At 36.0% G+C, this 15,678-nt stretch overlaps 1 protein-coding gene across 1 annotated transcript in view; it reads right to left on the minus strand.

Annotated features, from left to right (window-relative positions):
* Nucleotides 1–5,107: 5,107 nt before the first annotated feature.
* LOC145690879 (tubulin alpha-2/alpha-4 chain-like) overlaps nucleotides 5,108–15,678 on the minus strand; it is a 38,876-nt gene continuing 28,305 nt past the window's right edge. Inside the window, exons 3-4 of the mRNA XM_081766283.1 lie at nucleotides 13,227–13,528; nucleotides 5,108–6,165 (exon numbers count right to left, since the gene is read on the minus strand). Of these exons, the coding sequence (XP_081622409.1) occupies nucleotides 5,341–6,165; nucleotides 13,227–13,528 (1,127 nt within the window). The 3' untranslated portion in view covers nucleotides 5,108–5,340. The remainder of the gene's footprint in view (nucleotides 6,166–13,226; nucleotides 13,529–15,678) is intronic.

A 15,678-nucleotide genomic window follows, 5' to 3' on the forward strand; every position in this document is an offset into this window, starting at 1 on the left:
GATTCACTGCATGGATAGCCGCACTCCAGCGTCATTATGAAAAACTGAAGATACTAGAACGACATGCCATACGAATAGCCTACAGAATAAAACTTCCTAGTCCTACTCAAGATCTTTACGACATTATGCCTTTTCCACATCTTCTGTTCCATCTTGAAGCATTACGGACGAAGTATATTACTAACCGATTCGAGTCCCGGCATCCGTTACTCCTCACCACAATGCAAGCAGACATCCCGTTCAATCCACCTCGCAAATTACAGGATACACCTTTGTCGCTACTCTTTGCACTTTACCGCTATACCCTACCTCCTGATCATCCGGATTTAGACGCAGTTGCAGCTTTTTCATCATCCGTCGTTCCTCATTACATAGCCCCTTCATCCTCTGCACAATAACAACCTTATGTCTTACCAGGGCACCGTTGGTCTTCATCACGTCCAAAGTTGGACAGAACATAGAATTCATCTGGTACACTATTACATCTGTGTTGTGTTGAGACAGTGCACTTCATGTTCCTCTTTTCATTTACTTCTTCTACTTTTCTTTTTTACCATGATCAAATAAAATAGAACCTGAATAAAATGATGATTAACTCCCCGTGTAACCAAATTGCACTTAGACCATCTATTGTACTTGTATTATCAACACCAATACGTATTGTAACCTATGCCAAAGAGAGGGCGTAACCCTCTAATGGCTGGGAGTAGGAACTTATTTTATAAGGATAAAGCAATTAGATGAATAAAAATTTCAATGTTACCCTATTCCCGTACAAAAAAAAACATAATTAGAAAAAATGTTCTAAGGCAACTTTTGTTTAAAAAAAAAAGAATTTTATTGAATATTGGGTATTATTTTGCTGAGGATTTCCAATCGCCTCAGTTACTTGGAGTCAATAATGAGAGTGCATTCTCCCTATTTTATAAAGTATATTTTGGTAAAAAGTTATTTAAAACATTCCGATTTTTATAGAGTATAGCAGTGTGCGAATTAGATAATCTATATTGTGGGGGGATAAAATTAGGCCAACAGGACGTAAAGTCTGAAGGTGCAATAATTCAAAATGAGACAATAATGTCTTACCCCCCCACACGCACACATAAATATGACATTTATAATAAATAAGAGATTTATTTATTCAATAAATCTACTGATATTACGTATATATTGTCTGACATGCACAGACATCATCTAATCTTTCTGAACGTGTTTAAATGTGCTCACTCTTGTGCCCGTAGCTCTCTAAGGTTTATTTACTTAATAATTCGGCGCCAGTGATACCCATAATTACAAGCACATGTTTTTTCCACTCATATTGAAATCTTCCATTTCGCGTTATTACACACAGCTTGCAAAAGAAAACCTACTTCAATATTATGAAAACCACTAAAATTATCAGTTAAACCAGACTTACTTTTCGAAAAAAGTTCTAAGTATTAGCCTATCATAGGAGAAATGGATTGTTGTTGGTCCCGATTTCTAGCATCTAAGTCAAATCGAAAGCCAAATATTTAAAAACTCTCAATTCAAATTTCGAGCTTGCTCTTTTACTCATCGCTAAAGCCGCGCTCTCCATGCATTTTTTCAAATATCGATTCCGTGACGGAGCTCAGGAAGTCAACACTTATAATTACTTTAGTATTAGCAGGGGCGTTTCCAGTAGAGGAAACTTTCTTGATATATATATATATATATATATATATATATATATATATATATATATATATATATATATATATATATATATATATATATATATATATAACACATCCGAGAGCAGCGTTAGTAAAACGTTGACATAAATTGTCGCCAAACGAGTGATGAAAAGAATCCAATTTATGGTGAAAAGTTATTTCTTTTCGTGAAATTGCTTATCTATATGTACTCATTTAAACTTGCAGATGTAGTTTATACGGCTTATCATGTTTTCCACAAGGACAAGATGTAATGGGCCTTATGCAGAGTCGTTTTGATGTATGATTAACGTTATACTAAAGATCTGACTACTGCAGGAAAGATATGTTAGTCGAACTCTTAAGTATGCCACTAGTCACACACGAGAACGACTCTGCATAAGGTTCACTATTACTAATATGGTATACTAGTATAACCACTACTGCTACTGCTACTATTACTAGCACGTCTTTGTCTACAGGACGCAACCAACTGTTGAATTAGGAGTTCATTCAATGTTATTTTCTGTATTTTTGTTTGTATTTTCAAGGAGTAGCATCATTTTATGTTTTGCTAGGCGAGGGGTAGTGCTGAAAGGTCGCTCCACCGATGTAAGTAGAGTTTTAGTTTTCATTAGTATATTATCATGCTGATACCTATTTTACTTTACATCGCACTTCTACTGTACATATAATCGCCTTGTTATCGGTAATGTATGTTACCTGTGCTTCCCAAAAACAGCTTTGTAAATTAAGGTTGGAACTAAAGGGTAAGGAGTTACAAAAAATCAGGACTGTGGAAGAATGATCAAGTTGTAATCCTGTGCTTATCCAACTCCTCTTCACTTCCGCTGATTAAAAGAAGTAAAAAAAAAAAAAAAGAAACACATAAAAAAAACAGTTTCCATCTAAAAGTGTCTGATTATAGAACAAGTTGTTTGGAGCAAAATAGTCGCTAGATTTGTAAGAAAGTCGTCAAATTGTCCTTTAAAAATTGCCAATCGGAAAAATGGTTTTTCGTCTCCATCTTGTAAGTCGAATCTCCTAGGTTTAGCGACCTTTCCCCCAAATTAACAACACTGTCCCAGAGTTTGGAGCTCTTAAAAGTAGCTCTAAGTAGCAGTATTACAACCCCCCCCCCAGAAGTCTGTCCTGAATTCGCCCTGAGTGTTAGGTTACAGATGAGTTGATTCATTATGTGCTACGTTATTTAAATAAAGTATAAATATTACATTGAAGTTTTCTAGATAACATTATTGGCGTGGACAGCAAACTGTACAGCGAAAAGAAAGATGGAAAAATCAAGGGTTAACTTTAAAAAGCCCGCCCCAGTTGAAGTGCTTATACATACACGGAGAACCGGTCATATTAGCAAATGCTGAAACAGATCTTCAATTATGCGCTTACTCAACTTCACTAACATGTCTGCTCACTAAGGGCGCATCTCCAGCATGTACCTTAACATATAGCCACGAGAGAATATATCTCAAAGTTTGAGTACTGTTTCAAAAGTCCATTTCCGTAAACTGTAAAAGCAGTGATTACTATGCTAATTACCACAAATTAATCGCAACTTTTGAGTTGCATACACGCAAACTACTAGAGAATGAGGATCTTGAACTACCAAAGAATATACTGGAAAACGGAATATACAAAAATTAAAACGGGATAATAATCAATACAAATGTACAGGATAAATATGATATATCCAACCTTCACCAAGTATGATGGAAGAAACTACTTGTTTACGTCTTGGTCAACCGCTAAGAGCATTTATAAATTCATATATGACTTTGTTATGCGCAATTAGTACATTCAAATTCACGAACGACGACGAAGTGAAGGGTACGAGGATACAGTTGCAAGTAACAACCGTAGTCTTAATAATATAGTTCAACTAAAGAACAGTGAAAATGGTAAATTAGAAATGATGGAAAGTGAATACTTTACATCGCTCATTTCGGAATGTAGCTAGAAATTAAACTTACAAAAAATGGCAAAAATCATTGAAATTTGGCCTTATACTAAGCATAGTGTGGGGATACCTCAGGAGAGGAACAAAATATGATTGAGGGGGTAAATCCCCCTCAACCCTCCGGTAATTCGCACTCTAGAGTATAGTGTGTGTTTTGTAGGAGATTAGATACACACGCCAATAGTTTGGGGTCGAAAGTAGTGAGAGAGAAAAGAGGGAGCGTTGCTTGCTTAACCATGGATAGCATCACTAATTTATTTTAAACTGATAAAATGTAACTTTTGCCTAAGAAGTGCTTGATACCGCATATATATTATGCATTTTAATTTTAATGAATATGAGTTTTTTCTTCTTCTTTTTTTAAAAAAAAAAAACTCTGGCTTAGCCTAGAATACTATCTGGGCTTCAGACCTTCCATAACTCCATTATTAATCCTTGCATGAACCCTTTACGTTCAAATCCGCCCCTGCTTTTAGAGAAGAGAGAAATTAGAAAACTCATTGTTTTTAAAGTGTTAAATCTAAATTCATGCATCCTACAATATGAGTATGTTGTCCTTTTTCTTATTCCAATCTTTTTTCAAAAGTTTCTCAATTACCTATGTTTTCAGAGGAAGGGGAAGCATGAATACAGGAATAAAAGTGAGGGAGAACGCAGGAGGACGTCGTTACCTCACTCTCAAACAGTGTCTATGGCGTCCCCCACTTTCTAAAGAAAGTTACAATGAGCAAAGATAGGACGGGGGCCGGCATGATGTCTTCCGTCCTCCTACCTTTCCATATCCACTTTTACTCCTGCGTGAATATGAAGTAACAGAGTGATACAAATTGCAACCATTAAAAATAATGAAGTATTAGTACGGGTTCTTCCTTTATGTACACTGTTATCCAATACACATAAAGTGATCTTTAATAAAAGAATAGCAGATTTAATTGTAATTTCGACAATTGAAGCATTCTACAATAATGCTGTATGTATGGCACATTTTGGAATATGTTGAGCTACCAGTGAAATCATGCTGTATGGAACATAATTGACAAAACTAACTAGCCACTCATAAGGTAAGATTTTCCTCAACCATGGATGATGAGCTTACTTAATGTTTTCTTTGTTCCTCCTTTGTATTTGTATTTGAATACTACATGTTTTCTCTATTTCTCTCAAATTCGCTGGAATGTGCCATACAGTGTTATTCGTTGGAATGTTTTAATTGTGCGTGCAATAATCTTTTGCATGACAAAGTATCCCTCTGTTTCGGTCTTAGAGTAAAGGATGTCTTGACAGATACTATTAGTCGACAGAGAGAGTCATCAAAATATATTAGACCATCAGGTTTTTCATCTGATTAAGCATTCATATATTGCACGAAGATGATCTCATATTGTCTGTCTCGGACTAGGCCTTCGTACGGTCTGTGCCGGGCGTCATAACGATAATTTATTAAAAAACAGAGAGAAAATATAAACAAAAAATCTATATTTATTGTAAACGCCCAGAATACATTTACATGTCAGAATTAGCTGACTATCACGGGTATGTGAAATTACCTCTCGCCTAATGCCTTACGATTTAAGTTGTTAATTTCTTTTAAACCCTCTAAACGATAAGATGTAGCGATGCACAGTTAGCTTTAGAAAGTGAATTATCCAATAATTTAATATCCCACATAATAAAATTCCATCTCCTGAATTATTCTCCTTCTCCACCCCCTTCACCTCCTTCTCCCGAGTCAGCTGCAACTTCCTCATAATCTTTCTCCAACGCCGCCAGATCTTCTCGGGCTTCTGTGAATTCACTTTCATCCATACCTTCTCCTACGTACCAATGAAGAAATGCTCTCTTTGCAAACATCGAGTCAAACTTCAGATTAAGTCGACCCCATGCTTCCGCTATTGCAGTAGTATTGCTCATCATACAGACAGCTCTTTGAACTTTAGCTAAGTCACCTCCAGGAACAACAGTTGGTGGTTGATAATTGATTCCTACCTTGAAACCTGTTGGACACCAGTCGACGAACTTAATTGTTTTCTTCGATTTAATTGTAGCAATTGCAGAGTTTACATCTTTAGGAACGACATCTCCTCTATACAATAAGCAGCAAGCCATGTACTTCCCCCGGCGAGGATCACATTTTACTAACTGATTGGCTGGTTCGTAACAAGCGTTAGTTATCTCTGATACAGTAAGTAGCTCATGATATGCCTTTTCAGCAGATACTACAGGCGCATATGTTGCAAGGGGGAAGTGGATTCTCGGGTATGGTACTAAGTTTGTTTGAAACTCTGTCAAGTCGACATTCAAAGCACCATCAAATCGTAAGGAAGCAGTAATAGATGACACCACCTGTGCTATTATCCTATTCAAGTTTGTGTAGGTTGGCCTTTCAACATCTATATTTCTTCTACAAACATCGTATATAGCTTCGTTATCTGTCATAAAGGCACAATCTGAAGATTCTATAGTTGAATGAGCACACAATATCGCATTATATGGTTCCACTACAGCTGTAGAAATCTAAAATAAAGAGTTAAGAAAAGTGTATTAACAAGTACATAATACTACTTTTTAGAAATAGGAACATCAATTAAATGATGTTTTTGAAAGTAAATGATCATAAAGATTCCTCTTCTCCAACGAACAAACAGTATTATGTTTAACATGAATATATATCTACACATTATGTGCATATAAAATAATTTCTGAGCAATCATTTGTTTCTCATTTCTCATATATATATTTCTAGAGTTTTGCTAGAATATTTCACCAAGGATATATACCAACCGAGGAGGTCTTTTGTATGTTAATAATCATAAATTTAAACTGTAAAAATATAGATGCAAAAACACAATATACAAGAATTATTTTTATATAATAGTGTATAGAATTAAAATGATAAAGGAAAATCAAGGTACGTTGCTACTGTACACTACACGTACTTGGCAGGTGTATTGCTAAAGAAAATATTGGGATCAGTATATGTACGAAATACGAAGAATAAAGCGTACTTATCAATCTTTAATTTTGCTGACTAATTCCTAAGTCGGAAATTGTGCACCTAATAACAGATGTGATGACCTCTTCCCTCATGCTATACAGATACTACAATGGTGTCCCATACTTGAAATAAGGTTACAGATGAAACCCATGCACAGCAAACCCCAATTTATAAGAGCCATTTTACTTTCGGGGTTTCTAGGAGATGGATGCTATTTACTATCCGTCTAAGGATTCCTCACATTTTAGATCGAAATTTTGTCGGGAGACCTAGCTGACCATTCTTTCAGAGTAACACCCCAAGTGGAAAGGATAGTGTCGGCAAAGGTAACTCTTTGCATGAAACACAAACACCTTATCGACAGCACCACAAAACTGCTATATATACTGCATTAAGATTTTTCTATCTTCCAGTAGTCTGAGAACCAGTCTCAGTAGTAGAGAAATTAGTGCAGGAATCTATCATTATAGTGTCCCATCACTAGCAAAGTCCCACAGCCATAGCTTTTTTCCGATGTTCGATGGATGGTATATTGTGTTCGGTTCTCACCAGATAAATACACGTTCGAAACCGGTGTGTAGCTGATCCTCGATACATCGGTAAATAAAAGTACTAGTACTACAACTAGTTCAGTAATGTACCAATAAAGTAAGGCAGTACCTGGCAGTTAGAGCTAGAAAGTGGCCATTTTATGAATTTGTAGCTCTTGTACGATATTTACCAGGTTTTAGAAAAATATCACATGTTCGTGGAAATTGATTCTACATATGTACGTGATAGAAAACTTTGAGATATTTCTGCATTTGTTCCTGTCTAGGTTGCTTCTATTCGACTAATCGCTCTCTATTTCTTTGAAAATCTAAATACCCTCTTTGTAATATAATATCATTTCATTACTACTGGATTTTTAATTGCACTAAACTACCAAAAAATTCAAGAGAAAATTAGATTTTTGAACAAGAATTTTTTCTTCTTAATCAACATGGTTTTCAAACTGGTAAAAATACATCAAATATGGTATACAATGTAACAGAAATTGTTTGTAAAAATGTTAATAAAGCTGAAACGATTATTGTAGTTTTCCGAGATCAAGTCAAAGCATTCGATACACTATCAAATGAAATCATCTTAAACAAGCTAGAAGTTGTGAAATATGGGGTATATGGCTATTAGGGCGGAGCGAAAAATCACTTTTTTATATATCGAAGACGCAATAGTGCGGAAAAGTTGCCAATTGATATTGATAACATACTGTAAAAATTTCGTTTCTGAAATCAAATATCTTCCGGTGGCGAATCGCCAAAAAAGATTTTGTATCTTTGTAGGGTATGCAAACCCGCCGTACACATCACTTTTTTGTGTTTCTACAATAAATGAACGAATTACTACCTATATTTCTTAACGTAAGCAGTCTATAAAATCGAAGAAATAATTTCTAGATGATTTAGGCAGATTTGGAACCATAAAATAGCCCATTTTAGCAAAATATAGTATTGCATATCATATAGTGTACTTGTGGTTTCCTATAAGGTTCTAGCATTAAATTAATATGCCGATAAATGTGTTCATTGTTCGTTATAATTTTTCCTTCAACACTCTTTTTCCTTTTAAAAATTTTCGTACTGCTTTATAGAATTTAATTTCCTCCCCTGAATATGAATTCAATTTGGATTAGTCCAATTGATAGTAGTAGTATTAAAAAGAAACAACGTTAGTACTCGATAACTGTTCGAGTGTGGAAGACGATCTTTTCAAGGTAATTTTACGGTGTTAACATTTCGTTTCAGTGTTTACTTCGTTGTGCGTAGTTGGTAAGTGTATAAACAGTTTGTTTTTGTACTGTAAATTAAACTTCATGTAATGTGTGTGAGATCTGTATTTTATATCAATATTCAAACTCTAACCATGGCGAAGATAAGAACAAGATTAATAACGACTCACCCCGTGCTTGGACATTCAGCTGAACTTTCAGGTGTGTAGTTGCCCACAAAATTAGATGTAATGAAGCATTATTTTCAATTGGTAGAGCTGGAAAAGTGTGAGAAAGGGCATGATCCATCTGTAAAGAAGTTGATGAGAGACGTTGCTCAATGTGTAAAATCTGTTTAGGGCAAAGCTTCCATCCCTACTTTGTCGTTAGAACGTGTAGTTCAGTTTCTACTTGCTTTGCACGGAAAGTATATAAGAAGTTTGTTAAATCTGAGAAGAAAACGAAAGCTTCTGCTAGCTTCCAGAAAAACTGGATATATATAAACAAGATTACACGAAGTCTTTTGATATATGTTCCTGAACTTTCCATGTGCTTATGTGAATTAAGAAAGAAAATACCTAGGAAGGAGTGGACATTTCTGCAAGATCAGAGAACAACACAAGTAGCCAGAATAGAGGGAGCTGACTACGAGGAGACTTTAAAACTAATCATACTCACTAAAAGTAAATCACGAGAGACCACCTGCCAACAGTCTGCTTACACATCACAAACGAGTATTTCTAATGAACTCCAGACATCATCTTCTGATGGTGATGAGTTAGGTGTTGATTATTAATTTGCAAAACAACAGAATATTAGAGAGAAAAGAAGCAAGTAGCAACGACATGTCCTTATACTTCTTGGTATGCTGGCAGACCGATTTCGAACATCTGATCGTGCAACTGCTTTTGATAGCAACAGCTACATTGCAATCTTTTGGAATAATTGATCCACAAAATGCTGGCTATATGACAGACTGCCCAAAAGCCCGGCGAGAAAAGTAAAATATAGGACAAAAGGAAGTGCTAATGGCCAAAGGAAAGGATCTTAGAGACTTGTACCTTGATGGTCTTAAAGATCAAACTCTATGCAGGAAAGAGACTGGAGGTCGTTGATTTTCAGTAAAGAGATACGCTATTTGTAAAGATGGAGCTAAACACGTGTGGTTAATGAGAACTTCTTCAAGGTACATATCACAAAAGGAACGGCAATTGATTCAAGAAGTGCATAATCCAAAATAACTGCTATTTCGCACACCCGGAGAATTTATATTGCCTTCTATGGTTGACGATGAAAGACTTCACGTCAGAAAAGAGGCATAGAGAAAGATAGTCAACGTAATGGGAAAAGCTAGGAATGAGAAGAGTAGATAATATGACAGTAGTATCAGTAGGAAGACGAAACGAGGAAGACCAGCTAAAGAAGACAATGAGTCACTTGTAAAAAAAATGTATGCTACCAAAGCTCAATTTCAATGCAAATGATTATACAGACCTTATTAATTGGGAATCAGTTGAAGTGAAGCATCCTCCAGCGTTGTCTTGTTTTCCAACAAAGAACTTGAAATCTACAATAATAACCGTGAACATCCAGTCATAAAAAGAGCTTTAAAATATTCCTGTCACATTACGAGTACAGAACGCTGCGTGAAACTTGTAACAGAAGCATCTGCAGCAGTTTGTGGCAGTAATGGTTTTATCAGACTTAAACTAAAAATACCGATTTGTAAACACAAAAGTAGAAACAAAGGCAAACTATGCTCTGCAAATAGCCAAAGATCTAAATTTGAACATACGTGTATCAATGGTACGATGAGCATGGTAGGGACCTGACCGGCACCCACGTCCTCGTCGTGGGTCCTGGCTCGTTTCGCTGAAACAAGCAGAGAGGTGCAGAAAAAATATGTATTTTGTATTAAGTAGGTTGTTATTTTGATCAAATTGACTAGTGTGAGATCCAAAATGCGCCTAAATCATGCAGAAAACATTTCTTAAATTTTATATATTACTTAACTTAAGAAATGTAGATTATACTTTTGTTCATTTACCGTAGAAAGGCAAAAGAGTTATGTGTACGGCGGGTTTGCATACCATATAAAGACACAAAATCTTTTTTGGAGATGCGCCACCCGAAGATATTCGATTTCAGCGACGAAATTTTTACAGTATTTTATCAACATCAATTGACAACTTTTCCGCACTATTGCGTTTTCGATATATAAAAAAGTTATTTTTCGCTCCGCCCTAATGGCTATGCAGATATAAGAGTTACTTCTGAGGCAGAATACAGGCTGTACAAATAAAAAAATTCTCAAAGTAATTTTACATATGTAAAGCAAGAAGTTTTACAAGAATTTGTATTACATTCAATATTATTCGGTAATATATAAGTGATTTACGCCATTTAAAAATAGACAGCACGTATACCCAACCGTTGACCGACGTCATCTTACTTACATGCCCACTCAATCCATGTGCAGATGTGTACATGAAAACAATCAGAATTGAAAAAGAAAAACAACGATTAATCGATAATCACCATTAAATGCAATAAAAACCAGCTATATAACATTTTCTCTAACTTTAACAGGACAACCATAAAATATGACCATAGCCATACATATGACAGTCACCTGCAGTGACATATGTGGAATTGAATCAAGAGGGCTCAAGCACTCTCCCTATAACTTGCTCAACGAGAATTTAAAACTCGAAATCTCTCCAACCCAAATATTATATTTAACTATTATCCCATTTCATTATTTAGTCGGCCCATGTTAGGGATCCTTGGTTTCATTCATGATAAAGACCGATTAGGAGGATTGCTAAGAATGTTAGTCTGACGAGAGATTGCATACGTCAAAGTTTACTTGTTTGTTGAAAGGAAGCAAACACAAAATATCACAAGAGGAACATTTCCCTAGATCAGGGGCGTCATTTAGGAGGGCAGGAGGGGGCCCTTCCCCAAGAATTTGAGGGATATATATATACTTCAATTGATTGTCTACTAATATACTAGTACAAAACGTGAAAAATCTTATGTCGCTGGTGCTCTTGGCCTCCTCAAGCGAAGTCTGAAATGACGCTCCTGCCCTAGATGCTATGGAGAAAAATAATACAGTAGTACACATTCCTGTACTAATGCATGCACACTAAACGAGTCAAAGAACAAGGAAAATAAAAAAAAGTAAGCACTTTAACCTTACTGGATACACTTCTCATTCTGTGAACTGTTGACTAGAAGAGTTTGTAGATAGGTTTATCTCGTCACCTTGAAATTGAAGTTTAGGATCATGAATTGTAACTTCAGTTTTCTTTTCTTGCCTTGTGAAACAACAGGACTTGGTCCACAAGGTTTTGCAATTTCATCAGTAGAAAGTTTATTGACGTTCAACATCTTCGTGATTTCTTTGTGTTTTTTTCTGAGCTTTAATGGGGTCAGTTGTTGCCGTGTTGAAGAGGCGCCTACCAGTGACATAACCATTCATTGGAAGCTGCTACATAATTGATTTGGATATTGAATAGTAGCTCGATGCCCATTTCTCTTGATCAAACAATCAGAAGTAGATGATATCTTTATCTCGAAGGGGGGTAATGTCTTGTAAAGATAAGGAATTGTCTTGGACAGATCCATGAGAGATCTTTTTTGAAGATAGTTCGAGAAATTCGGTAGGATGGAAAGCATCATAATTGTAGTAGGGGCAGCTGTACCACTTAGGTAAGTAAACCGCTGGTAGAAGAAGTAGGGTGCTAAGATAAGATGATACAGAAGGTGAATTAGAAGTCGCTTTTCCTTATTTCGTTACCTGTTATTGAACTGTATGCGATTTTCTGTCTCGAGGTGCATTGAGAAGAAACACTAAGAGATAAAGTGCGAAAAAGATCGGAATTTCCAACAAGCATATAATTGATTTGGATATTGAATAGTAGCTCGATGGCCATAGCAATTTTCATTTAGGCTACATTAATTCTATTTTAAACAGGAAAGGAAAACTTGATGTCTCCTTTCCCTTCATCAAACGAGTAAACTGTACTACATACACTTAAAGTTTGTTTAAGAGTATCTGAAGATAAATTCTATAGGTTTTGATTATATTTTCACTTGTACCGAGTATACGAACATAATTGATCGATCTACCAGAATGTAAATATGATGCTCCTGGACAGCCTGTAGAAAACATTCATTGTTATATTGTGAATTAAACTGAACATAGATACAATAATTTTCATTGTGTGATTGGGGGTCACGAGATTCACTAAATACTCTTGAAAGTTAACTTCTAGTCAGGAATATAAGTTAGTCGTCGCGGGCCGCAACGGACTAAATTTATCATCAAATTCGAATTTCAATGAGCTTTGGTGATAATTACTCATCTTCTTTATGCAGAAAACACTTCAGAAATGAAAGGTATATCAACCATCACCGCACTAATGTGCTCAAAAACTATCAAAACGCCTCTATAATAGTGAGTCACTGATGTGTTGAACTCCGGTTTATATGACTTAATTTGACCACCAGCCATTGAGCCACCGTGTCTCCTTAACATATTTATAATAAATATCATACTACACTACTATAGTATATTTACTTTAGTTAATAAAATTATGTAATGTGCATAAATATATTTGTTGTATATGGAGTCTTATGTGCTCTAATACACCAAGTTATGTACACATTGATAACCACACTTGTGTGTCGATCGTGTCCCGTGCTTCTCATGTGTCTGCTTCACCTGATTCTTATTCATACACTGAAATTAAACTAAGTGTTTTAATATATATTTTATTCTCGCGAAAAGAATAACATTCTACTTCTAAAATATAATTTTACCTGTGGTGCTGGATAGACGGCGAATTCCAACTTGCTTTTCTTACCATAGTCTTCAGTTAATCGTTCCATCAACAAAGAAGCAAACCCCGAGCCAGTGCCTCCGCCAAAAGAATGGAAAATAAGGAAACCTTGAAGTCCAGTGCATTGGTCTGCCAACTTACGCAGTCTGTCTAGTGCTAAGTCCACAATCTCTCTTCCAACAGTGTAATAACCGCGTGCATAATTGTTAGCTGCGTCTTCTTTCCCTGTCATCAGCTGCTCGGGGTGAAATAGTTGTCTGTAGGTGCCTGTGCGTACTTCATCTGGAAGTAAAAACAATAAACAATAGTGTATATTCATCTCAGTTACGGTAGTGAAAGTAAAATTGAAGTATATTTACATATATTGTATTAATAAGACCCCCTTTTTATTAACACATCACGTCTTTTCAAAGATCTTACGGAGCTTAAGGACCTAGTCAAATCTATGGTTTCAAGGACCCTCTAAGTTGTTTAGAGACAGTCCCAGTACTCTTTAAGTTGATGTTCGGCTTCCAGTGGAGTAAGATCTCCTAGCATTTTTAGATTGATTGATTGATTGATTTTGAGTTTTACGTCCCGTTCAGCAGCGAGGCTATATGAGACGTGGACCTACTGATTAACGTGGAATCCGAACCACATGAGCTCCCGCCGGGAATCGAACCCGGGTCTCCCACGCCAAAGGCGCGTACGCTAACCGCTTAGCCACGAAGGAGCTCTAGCATTTTTAGAGGGGAGTGAAAAGGAAAACTTATAACAATAATAAAAATGATGAATTTTAATGTCGAATAAATAGTTTTCGGGATCATTGGTATGAATCCTGACACTTCCGACAGTGTTAAGTCAAAATTCAGCTCGCAGTGTGGGTCACCCTCTGGGTAAGATCGGAAGGGGCGACTTGTAAAAATAATCGAAAACAATTCCGCTAATATCAATACCGACACTTCCGACGCTGTTTACGTCTACGTTCAGCCACTCAAGGCACGGTAGATGAGAAAGGGTCAAAAATAAAATATTCAAAATGACCGATAATAATGTGGAATCTATAGTTTTCGGGGTCAAAAAAAAAAAAAAAAAAAAAAAACGACCGTCCCGCTTGAAATAACTTTTGGAACATAGTATCTACGTCAAGGTGGGTTTTTATAATGTCATCTCGATTAAAGTTTGTATTCTATGGGGATAGAGTGTTTCAAAATTTATACCGAAAGTAGAGTATCTCGTAGATTATTATTATTACATTTTCATTGAAATAAAAAAATGTTCATTTAACTTTGCCATTTCTCTTAAGTGTGGGGTTATACGAAACTTCGACCTACAATTTAAGATGAAATCAGAATCACCGAAATACTTTCCAGGAATCCAACACAGGATCCCGTGCACCAAGGGTACGTGCGCTGGTTACTAGACAAGCGGGAAGAGCAAGAAAAAATAAGATAGATGAATAGTTTTACACTTTTGAAATGTATGTTCTAGATTACTTTCTAAGTGATTTTATTTCGGTAGGTATGAGGTATCGAAAGTCTATAAGTACCAGAGCAAAAACGGTAAGAGGTATCGAGAAGCGGTATCTTGCAATCGATTCACCATCCTGAAAATAGGATCTATTTCTTCCGTTAGCCTTCTATTAAAATCGGGACGTGGTTGAAATTTGACATTTCCCGTTTCAACGTTTATTGCCACCACAGAACAGAAATAATAACAGTCAGCGAGAAAAGTTTTTTCTTATAAACGATCAAAGTCTCAAGACAACAAAACATGATTATTCACAACACTTGATCCAAACCGAAAGTGGTTTAAATTTACTATTGCTTTCTGTTTCAACATTGATTTCCGTAGAGCAAAAACGGTAAAAGATATCAAGAAGCGGCTTTTTGCAATCGATTAAATGTCCCATTCTCTGTTGTAGCTTTATTCAAAGCGAGAGTGGTTCCAATAAGCTAGTTCCGGTTCCGGTATTGCCATAAAACGAAAACGGAATGAAATATCGAGAAGCAGTTCATTGTAAACGATTCAACGTCTCAAGGAAACATAACATAGCTTTCTGCAACACTCTACCAAAACCGGAAGTGATTCAAATTTATTACTACTTCCGTTTCTAATACCGATTTTCATTACTCAAAAACAGCAAGAGATATCAGAGATTCGCTTCACTAGTATAGGTTCTACTTTTTCCATTAATTTTCTATTTAAACTGGAAGCCGTTCAAATTAGCAATTTCCGGTTTGCAACATTACCGTCATAGAATAAAAAAAGTAATAGATAGTCCTAAACAATTTTCTACAATCGATTCAGGGCCTCAAGAGAACATATCCACACAGCTCGCAACACTCTATCAAGGAGCGGAAGTTGTTTAAATTTACTGGCATAGAAGCAGTTATTGAAATTTGGTATTGAAGCAAATTTGAAGGAGGGAATCGTTTGTCATACTATGCAAT

The sequence above is a fragment of the Thermobia domestica genome, chromosome 1 (assembly GCF_964235325.1).
Source record: "Thermobia domestica chromosome 1, izTheDome1.hap1.1, whole genome shotgun sequence".
Lineage (NCBI taxonomy): Eukaryota > Metazoa > Arthropoda > Insecta > Zygentoma > Lepismatidae > Thermobia > Thermobia domestica.